At 45.5% G+C, this 15,797-nt stretch overlaps 1 protein-coding gene across 1 annotated transcript in view; it reads right to left on the bottom strand.

Annotated features, from left to right (window-relative positions):
* The window catches only part of LOC140207442 (uncharacterized), a 56,033-nt gene that overhangs the window by 18,394 nt on the left and 21,842 nt on the right, over window positions 1–15,797 (bottom strand). The window contains exons 4-6 of the mRNA XM_072275965.1: window positions 11,744–11,994; window positions 10,272–10,466; window positions 9,269–9,487 (exon numbers count right to left, since the gene is read on the bottom strand). Coding sequence (XP_072132066.1) covers window positions 9,269–9,487; window positions 10,272–10,466; window positions 11,744–11,994 — 665 coding nt within the window. The remainder of the gene's footprint in view (window positions 1–9,268; window positions 9,488–10,271; window positions 10,467–11,743; window positions 11,995–15,797) is intronic.

Raw genomic sequence — 15,797 nt, forward strand, 5'->3', positions numbered from 1 at the left:
GGTTAGCCTGTCTCCATTCCTCCTGTCGTCCACAATCTGCTCCTTTGTTTTTGTGACAATGAGGGAGAGTTTGTTTTCTTGACACCAGTCGGATGTTGTTCAGACCTCAGATAGAGTCAGCAATCAAATGGTTGAGCATGGGGCGATGAATGTGCATCGTAGGAAAGCCAGATGAGCTCAGGACAGGGAATTATAACCATATAACCATGTAGCAATTACAGCATGGAAACAGGCCGTCTCGGCTCTTCTAGTCCGCGCCGAACTCTTACTCTTACCTAGTCCCACCGACCTACACTCAGCCCATAACCCTCCATTCCTTTCCTCTCCATATATCTATCCAATTTAACTTTAAACAACAACATCGAACCTGCCTCAACCACTTCTGCTGGAAGCTCGTTCCACACAGCTACCACTCTCTGAGTAAAGAAGTTCCCCCTCGTGTTACCCCTGAACTTTTGCTCTTTAACTCTCAACTCATGTCCTCTTGTTTGAATCTCCCCCACTCTCAATGGAAAAAGCCTATCCACGTCAACTCTATCTATCCCCCTCATAATTTTAAACACCTCTATCAAGTCCCCCCTCAACCTTCTACGCTCCAAAGAGTAAAGACCCAACTTTTTCAACCTTTCTCTGTAACTTAGGAGATGAAACCCAGGCAACATTTTAGTAAACCTTTTAGAATGCACGATTTCTCTCCCTCTTTCACCAAATTTCAATCCCTCATTATGATATTGTAGCCATTATTGGGACTTGGTTGCACCCAACAGTCTGAGGGATTTAGAGGATAAATTTGTTGAGAGATTGCAGACCATGCCAAGAAAGAAAGGTTGATTCAGTAAGTGATTTTAACTTTCCATATATTGACAGGGGCTCCCATACTGTAAAAGGACTAGATGGGGTAGAGTTTGTCAATGTGCCCCTGATCAGTAGGTCGAATTCCTGACGTAGAAGTGTGCAATGAGCTGATGATCCAGGGCTGGTGACAGAAATTAGTGATCATAATGCTATGAGATTCAAAGTAAATATGGGAAAAGATAGGTCTGGACCACGGGTTGAGATTCTAAATTGGAGAAAAGTCAATTTTGAACGTATCAGAAATGAGCTGACAAGTGTGGTTTGGGACAGACGTTTTCTGGCAAAGGAGTACTTGGTAAGTGGGAGGCCTTCAGAAGTTAAATTTTGAGGGTGTCTAGCTTGTATGTGCCTGTCAAAATAAAAGTTGAAAGGTAACTGGTGCAGGGAACCTTGCTGTTCCAGAGATATTGAGGCCGCGGATATTTTGTTCCTCCAAATGCCTCAGACTGTTTGGTGCTACCAAGACCCGTTAATGACTACAGTATCATAATTCCACGCACTGAGCTCATCGGACTGTTTTTTAGTCGTCTTCTGTTGGTTTCTAATAGCTTCCCAATAGTGTTTGCTCTTTTGTTTGCCCTCTCTTTGGCTTTTATGTTGGCCTTGGCTTCTCATTTCAGCCACAGTTGTGTCCTCCTGCCTTTCCAATGTTTCCATTTCTTTGGGATGTATCGATCACTCAGCTCCCCAATTGCTCCCAGAAACTCCAGCCATTGCTGCTCCGTTGTCACTCCTACCTTTTCCCTTCCAAACAAGTTTGGCCATCTTCTCTGTCATAGAAACATGGAGAAGTTCATTATGGAAACAGGCTAATTGGCCCTTCCAGTCAATGCCAAAAAGCATTTAACCTGTCTAATGCAACTATCTGCACTGGGACCATCGCCCTCCATACCCCTACCATCCAGGCTCCCATACAAACTTCTTTTAAATGGTGAAACCCAGCTCATATTCACCAGTTGTGCTGACATCTCATTCCACACTCTCACGACCATTTCAGTAAAGAATTTTTCCAAATGTTCCCGTTAAATTTTCACCTTCCCCACTTACCTATGACATCAGGTTGTCATCCCAACCAACCTCGGTGGAAAAAGCTGCTAGCATTTACCCTATCTATACCCTCATAATTTTGTATACTTCTAACAAATCCTCAAAGCAATGTGTAATTTTCTTGTTTATATTAGGAACCTTTTTTAGGTGTATAAGATGATGAGGGGCATTGAGCCAGAGGTTTTTCCCCAGGGTTGACATGGCTAACACGAGGGGCATAGTTTTAAGGTGCTTGGAAATAGATACCGAGGGGATGTCAGTGGTAAGTTATTTTTACACATGTAATGCACTGCCAGCACCGGTTGTCAAGGCAGATACAATAGGGTCTTTTAACAGCCTCTTAGATAGGTACATGGAGCTTAGAAAAATAGAGGTCTATGTGCTAGGGAAGTTCTAGGCAGTTTCTAGAGTAAGTTACACGGTTGGCACAACATTGTGGGCTGAATGGCCTGGAATATGCTGTAGATTTCTATGTTCTATGTTGAACAGCAAAAAAACTCTTCTTTAATCTGTACAGGGTCCACGATTTTAATGCCACTTTTCCATACTCCCATACAATCTTTGTCCATATCCTGAGTAAATAGAGATGATAAAAATACTTAAGATCTCCCCCATCCACATATGGATTGCCATTCCGGTCTTCCAGAGGAAAAACATTGTGCCTTGCAATCCTTTTGCTCTGAATCTATCTCTAGAAACCCTAAGGATTATCCTTCATCTTTTCTGCGAGTGCAGCCTCGTGCCTTCTTTTAGCCATCCTGATTTATTTCTTATGTGTTCTCTTGTATTTCTTATACTCCATAACAACCTGCCTGCCTATCCCTGTTATGCAACTCCCTTTTGTGCTTCACCAGGGTCTCGATATCTCTTGAAAACCAAGGTTCTCTACAGTTTTTATCTTTACCTTTTATTCTGACAAGCAGATACCCACTTTGTATTTTGAAAACTGTGCTTTGAAGGCCTCCCATTTACCAAGCACACTTTTTCCATAAAGCAGCCTGTCCCAGTCCACAGTTGCCAGATCCTAGTATCTTAATTCCAGGTGTTGATCCATGCCCTGAACACATCCGCCTTTCCTACGCTGCTCCTTGTATTGAAATATACAGGGCTCAGCATATTCACTGCACCATGCTCAACTCTTTCATTCCTGAATTTGTCTGAGGACGGAACAACATCTGTCTCCACAACCCCTCCACTATCCGTTCTGTTATTCAGGCTCCCATTCCCCCTGCAACTTTAGTTTAACACCCCCCCACCCCCACCTTCCACCATGCAGCTCCATCACCCCTTTGGCTTTCCTCCCCCAGATCAATAAAAAAGAGGTGCATACCAGGTACAGGCAGATAGGAACAAATGGGGTACTTATGAGATACAGGAAATTCAAGTGAACACTTATGAAAGAAATAAAAGAAGACATGAGGTTGCCTCAGCAGACAAGGTGAAGGAGAATGCTCATGGATTCTGCAGGTATGTTGAGTGTGAAAAGATTGCAAGGGAAAAATTAATACTCTGCAAGATCAGAATGGTAATCCATATGAGGAGACAAAATAGATGTGGGAGATTTTTTGCTCAGGAGATGGGCACAGAGTCTATAGAAGTGAGGCAAAGCAGCATCAACTTCATGGATCCTGTACAGATTACAGAGATGGAGGTGTTTACTGTCTGAAGGCAAATTAGCGTGGATCAATCCCCAGGGTCTGACAAGTTGTTCCCTAGGACCCTGCGGCCGACAACTGCAGAAATTGTCGGGGCACAAGGATAGATATTTAAATCATCCTGAGTGACAGGTGAGATATTGGAGGATTGGAGAACAGCCAATGTTGTTCCAGTGTTCAAGGAAGGCTCTAAAAATAAAATAGGAAATTATACATTGTGAGCCTGACATCGGTAGTGGGAAAGTTATTGGAATGTGTGTGCCAGTAGAAAGTTCTTTGGATTTGGGGCCCCATCCCAAGCTTCTGGTGAAAGAGGTACTGGTGTGCTCTTTTCACAACACAGCCGGTATGTACAGAGCATGTGAGATCCTCGGTGATGTTTATGCCGAGGAACTTAAAGCTGTTCACCCTCTCAACCCCAGATCCATTGATGTCAATAGGGGTTAGCCTGTCTCCATTCCTCCTGCCGTCCACAATCGGCTCCTTTCTTTTTGTGACAATGAGGGAGAGTTTGTTTTTTTGACACCAGTCACATGTTCAGACCTCAGATACAGCCAGCAATCAAATGGTTGAGCATGGGGCGATGAATGTGCTGAGCTGTGTATATCACAATGCAAGAAGCATAGTAGGAAAGCCAGATGAGCTCAGGACAGGGAATTAAGATATTGTAGCCATTATTGGGACTTGGTTGCACCCAACAGTCTGAGGGGTTTTGAGGAACAAATTTGTAGAGAGATTGCAGACCATGCCAAGAAACAAAGGTTGATTCAGTAAGTGATTTTAACTTTCCATATATTGACTGGGACTCCCATACTGTAAAAGGACGAGCTGGGGTAGAGTTTGTCAAATGTGCCCTTAATCAGTACGTAGAATTCCTGACGTAGAAGTGTGCAATGAGCTGATGATCCAGGGCTGGTGACAGAAATTAGTGATCATAGTGCTATGAAATTCAAAGTAAATATGGAAAAAGAGTGGTCTGGACCATGGGTTGAGATTCTAAATTGGAGAAAGGTCAATTTTAATGGTTTCAGAAAGGATCTGACAAGTGTGGTTTGGGACAGGCATTTTCTGGCAAAGGAGTACTTGGTAAGTGGGAAGCCTTCAGAAGTGAAATTTTGATGGTGCAGAGATTGTACGTGCCTGCAAAATAAAAGTTGAAAGGTAACTGGTGCAGGGAACCTTGGTTTTCAAGAGATACTGAGGCCCCAGATATTTTGTTCCTCTAAATGTCTCAGACTGTTGGGTGCAACCAAGACTGTTAAATGACCACAATATCATAATTCCACCCCCGAGGACATCCAACTTTTTTTTAGTCGTTTTCTGTTGGTTTCTAAAAGCTTCCCAATATTTTTTTGCTCTTTTGTTTGCCCTCTCCTTGGCTTTTATCTTGGCTTTGGCTTCTCATTTCATCCACAGTTGTGTTCTCCTGTCTTTCCAATGTTTCCACTTCTTTGGGATGTATCTATCACTCAGCTCCCGAATTGCTCCCAGAAACTCCAGCCATTGCTGCTCCGTTGTCACTCCCAACTTTTCCCTTCCAAACAAGTTTGGCCATCTTATCTGTGATAGAAACATTGAGAAGTTCAGTATGAAAACAGGATATTTGGCCCATCTAGTCAACACTGAAAGAAACATTTAATCTGTCTAATGAAACTACCAGTAACGGGACCATTGCCCTCCATACCCCTACCATCCAGGCTCCCATCCAAACTTCTTTTAAATGGTGAAACTGAGCTCATATTCACCACTTGTGCATTCCATACTCTCATGACCATTTCAGTAAAGAACTTTTCCAAATGTTTCCAATAAATTTTTTCCTTCCCCACTTACCCATGTCCTCTGGTTGTTATCCCACCCAACCTCAGTGGAAAAAGCTGCTCGCATTTACTTTATCTATACCCTCAAAATTTTGTATACTTCTACCAAATCCTCAAAGCAATGTATAATTTCTTGTTTATGTTTGGAGACTTTTTTGGTGTATAAGATGATGAGGACATTGATCGTGTGGATAGCCAGAGGTTTATTCCCAGGGCTGAAATGGCTAACACGAGGGGGCATAGTTTTAAGGTGCTTGGAAATAGATACTGAGGGGAAGTCAGGGGTAAGTTTTTTACCCAGAGAGTGGTGGGTGCGTGGAATGCACTGCTGGCTATTTGTGTGAGAGTGTTACTGTGGGGCCAGGAACCCATGCAGCTCAGTGGGAACAGGGAATAATACCAATGGAGAGAGTCAAACTGAGCCAGGTCACAGATTGGAGATGGCAGAAATGCTCCATTCTTATAGAGACAGGAATAGCATCAGAGAATTTGATGGTCATTCCAGATACCAGTACTGTGTCTTGCTAGAAGATGATTTTGTTCTCCTATTTGGGTTGAACTTCACTGTAACAGTGTGATGCCAGATCACACTTTGACAACTCAAGTGATCTAATCTGAAAGGTTGTCCAACACCGTTTGATGGATTTTGTAAATCTTTTTTTTACAGGTTAAAAATGACAAGGAATTTGTCCACTGGAATCTCGAACACAACACGCCAGTTTTGCTGTCTCTGTCCAGATATTTAAGAAGTAGAGCAAGGGATTCACTCAATCATTCTTCCTGCTCAGACTGTAGGGAGGAATTCTCTCAATCATCAGACGGACTGGCATTCCCGTCAATTTACACAGGGAGGAACCCATTCATCTGATCAGATAGAGGGAATGGATTCAGTCAGTCTTCTGAACTGAAGGTACATTAGCAAATTCACACTGGACAAGGCCATTCACCTGTTCTGTGTGTGAGAAGGGATTCAGTTGGTCTTTCCACCTGTGGACACACCAGTCAGTTCACACTGGGCAGAGGCTGGTCATCTGCTGAATTTGTGGGTAAGAATTCACTCGATCATCTGACCTAATGGCTCACCAGTCAGTTCATACTGGGGAGTGGCGATTCATCTGCTCAGACTGTGGGAAGGGATTCACTTGGTCATCCCAACTGAAGGTACATCAGCGAGTTCACACCAGGGAGCGGCCGTTACCCTGCTCGAACTGCGGGAAGGGATTCACTTGCTCATCTAAACTCAAGGTACATCAGCGAGTTCACACTGGGGAGAGGCCATTCACCTGCTCAGACTGTGGGAAGAGATTCACTCAGTCAGCCCACCTACTGTTACACAAGACAGTTCACACTAGAGAGAGGCCGTTCCTCTGCTCAGACTGTGGGAAGGGATTCTCTCGGTCATCCACCCTAATGGCACACCAGCGAATTCACACCGGGGACCGGCCCTTCATCTGCTCGGATTGTGGGAAGGGATTCACTTTGTCATCTCTGTTACTGAGACACCAGTCAGTTCACACCGGGGAGTGGCCATTCACCTGCTCAGTCTGTGGGAAGGGATTCACTTGCTCATCCCAACTAAAGGTACATCAGCGAGTTCACACTGGGGAGAGGCCGTTCACTTGCTCAGTGTGTGGTAAGGGATTCACTCAGTCATCTCAGCTGCAGAGACACCAGCGAGTTCACACTGGGTAGAGGCTGATCAGCTGCTCAGACTTTGGGAAGAGATTCTCTCAGCCAAATCAACCAAATTTGCATCATTGAGTTCACACTGGGAAGAGGCCGCTCACCTGCTGTGAATGTGGTAAAGGATTCACTCAGTTATCTATCCTTATGACACACTACCAGGTTCACACTGGGGAGAGGCTGTTCACCTGCTGTGAATGTGGAAGCGATTTACTCAGTCGTCTTGCCTAACAAAACTCTCACTTCAGCTAGCAGCTTAATATAGGGTGTGGTAGCCCCCCAGCCCAGCCAAACTTAAGAAATCTCATTTGGGTGGATGCTGCACGATGTCTCCCCTGTTACAAATCAGTACCCTGAAATAACAAACAATACACAATATGTGATTAAACGGTTGAGCTTTATAATTCTGACTTTGACTATAGGGTTCATAAAGAAAACCAAAAAAAAGAGCCCACTCTCTCCATTCGCGTCTTCTCATCTCTCCCCAGCAAAACACCACGAAAATCTCCCTTCCAGACTCACAAGAGAGAACATTTCTGTCATTGGATAGCCCAGCATTCAAAACCCTGTTATCTCTAGTTGTAACCTAAACATTTCTGCTACAGAGAAACCGTGATGTTACTATTGTGTCCACTCCTTTTCTGAAAGTTTATTTAAGTAATCTTGTAAATTGTCTGGCAGCCTTTTTGTTTTTCTGTTTTCAATTTGTTTTGTCCGTGCTCCCCCTGGTGCTGTATTTCCTTGGTATTGTTTTATCTTCAATATATTTTGTCTTTGTAAAATTGAAAATTGTAAATAAAGTAATTTTAAAAAAGAACCAATTACCTCAGCAGTGAAACATTACAGAGAACCATTACATTAGCAGTGAAACCTTACAGCATTTTACACTTATGACACACTACCAGGTTCACACTGGGGAGAAAGTTTCAATAAGCTGCATGCTCGATATTTGTCCACCACCGTTGCTGAATGCAATTTTGAGAGTGACTGTCGCTGCTGAACTCTGCAATTATTGCTGCTGCTCACCACACCCAGTTCTGCACCCTGGTCACTGGGCATGGGAGGAGTTTCTTCTGCTGCACATTCACCTCTAATGGGACTGGAGTTTAATATTCTGCATCTGAGGCAAATAAATCAGTTCTATTTTAAACTCTGTCTCTGGTACTTAGTGAATTTATTACACAACTAATATACAGGAGAGAGTTAACTCAGGCTGGCTGCAACCTGCCAGTGATTCAGTTCCACGACAGTCCTTTTAAATCCTCCCCTGTTCCCCTTTCGCTCTCCCTGTGATGATGGGTTCCAAACAGTCACCACTCTGTGGGTGAAGAGGCTTCCCTTGAATTTCCTGCAGACTGAAGAAGTCGAGCCGACTGTAGTTCTGTCTGAGATGTTCTTCACTCCTCTAATCTCTGGGCTGAGGAAGAATGACATTGGTAGTTAACCTCCTTGTTCACGGCTCATTTCCACATGTGGGTCATTTTCCCTGCATCTAAAGGGTTGTTAGAAAACACCACTCTCCTCTAAAAACTGAAAACAGAATGGGAAACCATTAGTTGGATGTTCAACGGAGCAGGGTCAGAAACCAATGTTTTAATACTTTGGAGCTCACACCTCCAGTTCCATCCACAATGACCCTCCGAGCCCTCGGCCACCGTCCGAACCGCCGACTTCCAGTATCCGTCACCCTGGAACCGCTATCCGCTCCTCACACGTCCGTCCTCCTCGCTCGCCTCCTGAAAAAGACGGCGAACTCCCGCTCAGCTCACACATACAAGATAGCATAACAATTCTCCATTGATTTGTTCCACCCGTATCCGCAGGAGGAGGAGAAGATGGCGGCACGATGCAGTGCGCAGCGGCCACTCCGGTGGATGATATCTGTAATCTGTCAAGTAGGGTGCCGTGCACAATCCTGATTTGATGGAGACAGATGTGAGAGCTCGGAGGAACATCTGGAGAAACTTCTGAAATGCCTTCTTCGCCGCCGCTGCTACCACGTGGTCCAGAATCTCCGGAGGAGAAGGCCCCGAGTTCTCGGCTTTGCTTGTTGCTCGGTGGCCGGGGTGGGGTCAAAGCGCTAGGCAGAGGATGGTGCTCGGGAGGCTGTATCAGAGGGGCTGGTCGGAGACTCGAAGATTTCAGATGGGCTCAGAGTCTGCTGTGGTCAGGTGCTTCCAATGCATTGGCAGTTGGCGCCTGGAGGTTTACGGCAGGGTGGATTTCGGCCAGGAGCCTCCCCCTCCATCACGGGGGCCTCAGCGAACGGCCACATGCACCAATCGTCCGAGTCATCATCCTCCTCTGAGTCAGTGTCCCTCACAGGGGCTAGGACGGGGCCCGTCTCTCCCGGTGTGCGTTCTTCCTCCACCCTGCGTGGACGCAGAGTCCGGTACTGGGTGTAGCCGGCACCTGGGGCTCCCGTTCCACCTGTACATCTCACCCCAGGAGCGACAGATGATTCCGATGGAGAATCTTGACCGGCCCCTTCCCATCCTCGGGCCGCACTCGCAAAACCAGTAAGTTGGGCAACTGACTCTCCACCACATCATCGTGGCTATCCCTCGAGGTCGAGGATGATGGACTTCATTCTGTTGATCTACTTATGGGCTCTCAAGTGGTTTATGAGTCCAATCTTGGCTTTGAAAGTTCTTCTGCATTCAGGACAGGTAGTTCCAGATGGCAGATCGGGCTTTGGTTGTTGCTGCCTCTCTTTCCATTTTCTTCTCTTTTCTTCTAATTCTGCACATCTGTTGGCTTCGAAAGTTGCTGTTCCTTCTCGGATGATGGCTTGCCAGAGTTTCCTGTCCTTGGCATTGGCTTCCCAATTGTTGATGTGATGTTACATTTCTTCATGGTGGCTTTTAAGATGTCTTTGAATCTCTTCTGTTGTCCGCCTCTTTTACGTTTACGATTTGTTTTGGCAGCCGTTTGTCTTTCATCCGAACAACATGACCGCTCCATCTTAGTTGGTTCCTGAGGACGTCGGCTTCAATGCTTGTTGTCTTTGCTTCATTGGTTCTTCTATCTTCCCAGCTGATATTTAAGATGTTTCGAAGACAGCGTTGATGGAACTTTACAAGTGCCTTCAGATGTCGTCGGTATGTTGTCCAGGTTTCGGATGCATACAGCAGCATTGGGATTACCACTGCTTTGTACACTAACATCTTGGTGTCTGTTCGGATGTCACCTATCGGTAAATTGGGCAACTGACTCTCCACCAGACAGGGTGTGCCCGACCGGCGATCAGCCAGCTTGTGCTTCCCAGGAAATCCCAAATTCCTTACGAGGACTCGGTCTGCCGGCAGGAGTTGGGAGAACTTCACTTTCTGGTCACACCTCTTCTTATTTCTCCGATTCTTCTTGGCAGCTGCCTCCCCAGCCAACTCATAAGCCTTTGCAGCTCCCTCTTCATATCAGACACATACTTCAAGTGAGACTTCAGTGAAACTTCACCCGTGGCAGTCCTGAAACAGAGGTCAATGGTACTGAGAGCCCTACCTTTGTAACCCAAAGGTGAATGTCGAGAGAAGGCAATTACATTGTTTTCCTCGATGATAAACAGGATAAAAATAGCTGCATGTTTTATCTCTGTCGTTCCCAGATCCACACACGAAGTATCTCCTACAGTGATCTTCACGGAATATCCTTTCGACACGTGGTTACCACAACACCACGCCCGAATTCAGCTACAGGTAATCCCAAAGTGGTGACCACAGGACACTCAACCAGAATCCACGTATGGATTATCACCAAAAGATAGCTTATCACAGGGGTAGCGTGTTCAGGGGGAACTACCACCCAGGCAAGGGTAACACACACAGGTAGATTCCACAGGGTTGCCCCAGTCACACAACGTGAAAGCCACTTGTCCAGTTCCACGACATACGAAGTAACTCCAGCAGTGATTTACCACAGGGATACCGTCTTCCAGTGGACTACCACGCCCAGGCAAGGGTAAAACAGAAGTGATATTTACAAACGTTATTCCCCAACCAGAAAGACCCACTCCAGTGGATCAAACTATGTGACAATCACACATTCCTATTCGCTGGAATCAATAACCAAACCCACCCTTGTGGGCTGCTGGGAGAGTCCAAACAGTGACCCCTTGTCACTCAGTTCTTTGTTTCAAACCTTCCTCCCCACTTCTCTGCAACGGCTTCCACCCACTGCCACTGTGTGTCTGCTTGTGAGAGTCACTTATCAATACCCTGGATTGAAACTCAACCCAAATTTCAAACAAATCATTTGTTCCATATCCCAAGACCTTTCGTTCCATATGTTCCCATGACAACATCCGCAGATGGTCTCCCCTGGTCAAAATAACACTCCACTTTGTTTTGAGAAGTCTCCAAGCCCTGCCTCTCAAAACCACAAACTTGAAAAAACAACCCCGTTGTTTATTTTCAAATTCCAAAACTCAATTTAACAGAATAACATCCACTTTCTCATCAAACCACTGTTCCCTCAGCAAGACCAAGGGTCCTGAAACCAATCCAGACTTCACAAAAGGACTGAATTCCCTTCCAACCAAATCAGACATTTCAAGTTTTAACTGAGCTTCAACACAATGCTCAGCATCCTGCGGGTTTACAGATGCTTCAACAACCTGAACCCAGGCAACTGGGACTGCCTCCTGTTCCAGGCTTTCATCACTAGTCCCAGCTTCCACTTCTAGTTTACCCTGGTCATCCCAGCTACTCTCTTGGAAGCTCTCATCCGAGGTAAACTTCACCTTGTGGGTCAAAACAAGCTCATCTGCTAATCTAGCAGACTCCTGCAAAATGGCAACATCCTTTTCATCCAGGTACGTCTTCATCTCATCAGGGTCGCACCTTTTGAATTCTTCAATCAAAACTAACTCTTTCAAGTTGTTAATATCCTCATTTACCCCATCGGAGGTGCACCAACGATTGAAGTACACAGACTTCTCACTGGCAAATTCCACATATGTTTGGTTGCCAGATTTCCTCAAATCTCTAAACTTTTGTCTGTAAGCCTCCAGAACCAACTCATAAGGCTTGAGCACAGCCTCTTTCACTGAGTCATAATCAGCTGCCTCTTCAAGTGTTAGGGCAGACTACCCTTGCTGGGCTTTCTGCTGAATTACACTTTGTAACACAACAGCCCAGCTGTCTTTCAGCCACCTTCGATTCTGAGCCACTTTTTCAAAATGCAAGAAGGACTCATCAACTTCTGCTTCATCAAATGGAGGTACCAACTTAACTTCTCAACGGGCACTAAACCTCTCACCAAGGTCTGGCACTGGACCTCCTTGCGGCCATCTCTCCACCTCGAACCACCTCTGTCTTTCTGCCTCTTTCCTCTGGTTGTCCGCTTCCTCAGCCTCAAACTGTTTTAGTCGTAACTCATGCTGTCTTTGCTTATCCTCAGCCTCCCTCTTTAATTTTTCGAACTGGAGCTGAAGCTCAGTCTCAGTAGGTTTACTTTCAGCAAACATTTCCAACACATCTCCGTCAAACCTTCCTCAGATAGATAATACTCCGCTGTCACATCTCTGTCAAACACTTCCTCAGATACATAATACTCCGCTGTCACATCTCCGTCAAACCTTCCTTAGATAGATAATACTCCGCTGTCACATCTCTGTCAAACACTTCCTCAGATACATAATACTCTGCTGTCACATCTCCGTCAAACACTTCCTCAGATACATAATACTCCACTGTCACATCTCTGTCAAACACTTCCTCAGATACATAATACTCCGCTGTCACATCTCCGTCAAACACTTCCTTAGATACACAATACTCCCCTGTCACATATCCGTCAAACACTTCCTTAGATACATAATACTCCACTATTAATGTCTGTATCTGAGCCTTCCTCATTTTAGTGCTCACCTGAAGTTTTAATGTCTGATCAATTTCCAACAGCACAACCCTCTTTGCACCATCCAATGCTTCAGGAGTTGTCTTTGTCAGAAACCTATCAACCTCCATTGCTGCTGATCTTCCACTCAGACAAATCAAAGGGGATTTCCCCAATCAGATCGATCATTAATCAATCAATTCAGCCCCCAAACAATTTGTTCATATCCCGGACGCAGGCCCCAATTATGTGACGTAAATGCAGCGGTTTAAATGAACCAGCAGCAATAGAGCACACCTGGAGTCTGGTTTTGATATTAAAAACCACTATATATTAGTAACTACTTAATATAGTAACTTAAACCAGGTAAATCAAAAGTTAGCAGTTTTATGCATATATTTGTGTGTAAATATAATTCCCGAACTCGTTAAAGCTCGGGTGGCAACAGTTAAAGTCTTACGATGGTAATGTAAGGAAGTTCAGTTCAATTGGTGAGTGAGAGTGAGAGTGAGAGAGAGAGAGAGAGAGAGAGAGATTTGTGATCCAAGGTGAAAACCACACGAGGAGAAGACCGAGTAAACAGGTCCCGTTGATCTTCCGTCGTCAGGCTCCAAATCCACTCTTGAGTTAGCCAAACGCAGCTTATCACTAAGGAGACCATCTTCGAGGGTAAACTACCACCCGGGCAACGGTAGACACACCGGTAGCCTCCACAGGGTCAGCCCTTCCACACACCATGACAGCCACTGATCGATTACCCTGATCGATCCTCAACCCACGCTTGTGGGCACTCGAAAGTTCCACCCAGTGACTCTTCTGTCACTGGCCTCCTTTCACTGACCGGTCGCCGTAACCGGTGTCCCACTGTGTGTCTCTGGGAGAGTCATCTGACCTTGATTAAATAAACTCGCTACGAAGCAACTGTGAACATCGAACTGTCCATCACATAACTCCGCCTCTCTCTCACCATGGCAACCAAGAAGTCAGCAGTACTGTAGTCAGTTTTTCTCTCTCTCTCTCATTTAAAGGCACAGTCCATGTCCACCACAAATCCTTCACCACATTCACAGTAGGTGATCAGTCCCTCCCCAGTGTGGACACGCTGATGTTCCTTCAGTTGAGATGATTGAATGAATCCCTTCCCACGGACAGAGCGGGTGAACGGCCATTTCCTTGTGTGTCAGTAGGTGAAATGACCAATTGAATCCTTTCCCACAGACTGAGCAAGTGAATGGTCACTCCCTGGTGTGAACTGACCGGTGTCTCAGTAGATGAGGTGAGCAAGTGAATCCCTTCGCATAGACTGAGCAGGTGAACGGCCTCTCCCCAGTGTGAACTCGCTGATGTGCCTTCAGATGAGATGACTGAATGAAGCCCTTCCCACAGTCTGAGCAGGTGAACAGCCTCTCCCCGGTGTGAACTCGCTGATGTTCCTTCAGTTCAAATGACTCTACGAATCCCTTCCCACACACTGAGCAGGTGAATGGCCTCTCCCCAGTGTGAACTGTCTGGTGTCTCAGTACAGCAGATGACTTTGTGAAACCCTCCCCACAGACTGAGCAGGTGAATGGCCTCACCCCAGTGTGAATTCGCTGATGTACCTTCAATTGAGATAACTGAGTGAATCCCTTCCCACAGTCTGAGCAGGTGAACGGCCGCTCCCCGGTGTGAACTCGCTGGTGAGCCATTAGGTCAGATAACCAAGTGAATCCTTCCCCACAACTTCAGCAGATGACCAGCCTCTGTTCGAAGTGAACTGACCAGTTTGTCCACAGGTGGGAAGACCGACTGAATCCCTTCTCACACACAGAACAGGTGAATGGCCTTGTCCCAGTGTGAACTTGCTGATGTACCTTCAGTTGAGATGACCGACTGAATCCATTCCCACTGTCTGAGCAGATGAATGGGTTCCTCCCTTTGTTGACGTACAGCTGGGATTTTCTTTTATCTACTGTCAGTTTAAAGTGCCACAGTTTTAAAGCCATGAAAACATTTTCTGCCCAGATGAATGGTTGGTCTGCACAGCTGTTAAAAGGAATTAAATGAATATTAGTATTATTTCATGTTCTTGTCACAGAGTCATAGAAAAGTACAACACAGAAACAGGCCCTTTGGCCCATCTAGTTTGTGTTGATCTATTTAAACTGTCTACCCTCGTATCCCTACCATCCAGGTACCGACACAAACCTCTTCAATGTTGAAATTGAGCTCGCATGAACCAGTTGGGCTGTCTGCTCATTCCACACCTGGATGACCGTCTGTGTGAAAAATTTTCCCCTCATGTTCCCCTTAATGTTTCACCTTTCACCCTTAACCCATGGCCTCTGGTTGTAGTCCCACCCCATCTCAGTGGAAAAAGCCAGCTTGCATTTACCCCATCTATAACCCTCATAATTTTGGCACACCTCTATCAAATCTCCCCTTGAGCTTCTACATTCCAAGGAATAAAGTCCTGACCTGTTCAAACTTTCCCTATAACCCAAGTCCTCCAGACCTGGCAACATCCTTGTGAATTTTCTCTGAACTCTTTCAACCTCTTTTACATCTTTCCTGTAGGTAGGTGATAAAACTGCACACAACACTCCAAATTAGGCCTCACCAATGTCTTGTGCAGTTTGAACATAACATCCATCTCCTGCACTCAGTACTTTGGTTCATGAAGGCCAATATGCCAAAATCTTTCTTTCCGTCCCTATTTAACTGTGTCACCACTTTCAGTGAATTATGGACATGTATTCCCAGATCCCTTCCTTCTGCAGCACTCCTCAGTGCCCGACCATTCACTGTGTAAGACCCAGGTCCTATCAAAATGCAACACCTCGCACTTGTCTCCATTAAATTCCATTTTGCATTTCTCCAGCTGGTCCAGATCACACTGCAAGCCATTATATCCTTCCTCACTATC

The sequence above is a fragment of the Mobula birostris genome, chromosome 13 (assembly GCF_030028105.1).
Source record: "Mobula birostris isolate sMobBir1 chromosome 13, sMobBir1.hap1, whole genome shotgun sequence".
Taxonomy (NCBI): domain Eukaryota; kingdom Metazoa; phylum Chordata; class Chondrichthyes; order Myliobatiformes; family Myliobatidae; genus Mobula; species Mobula birostris.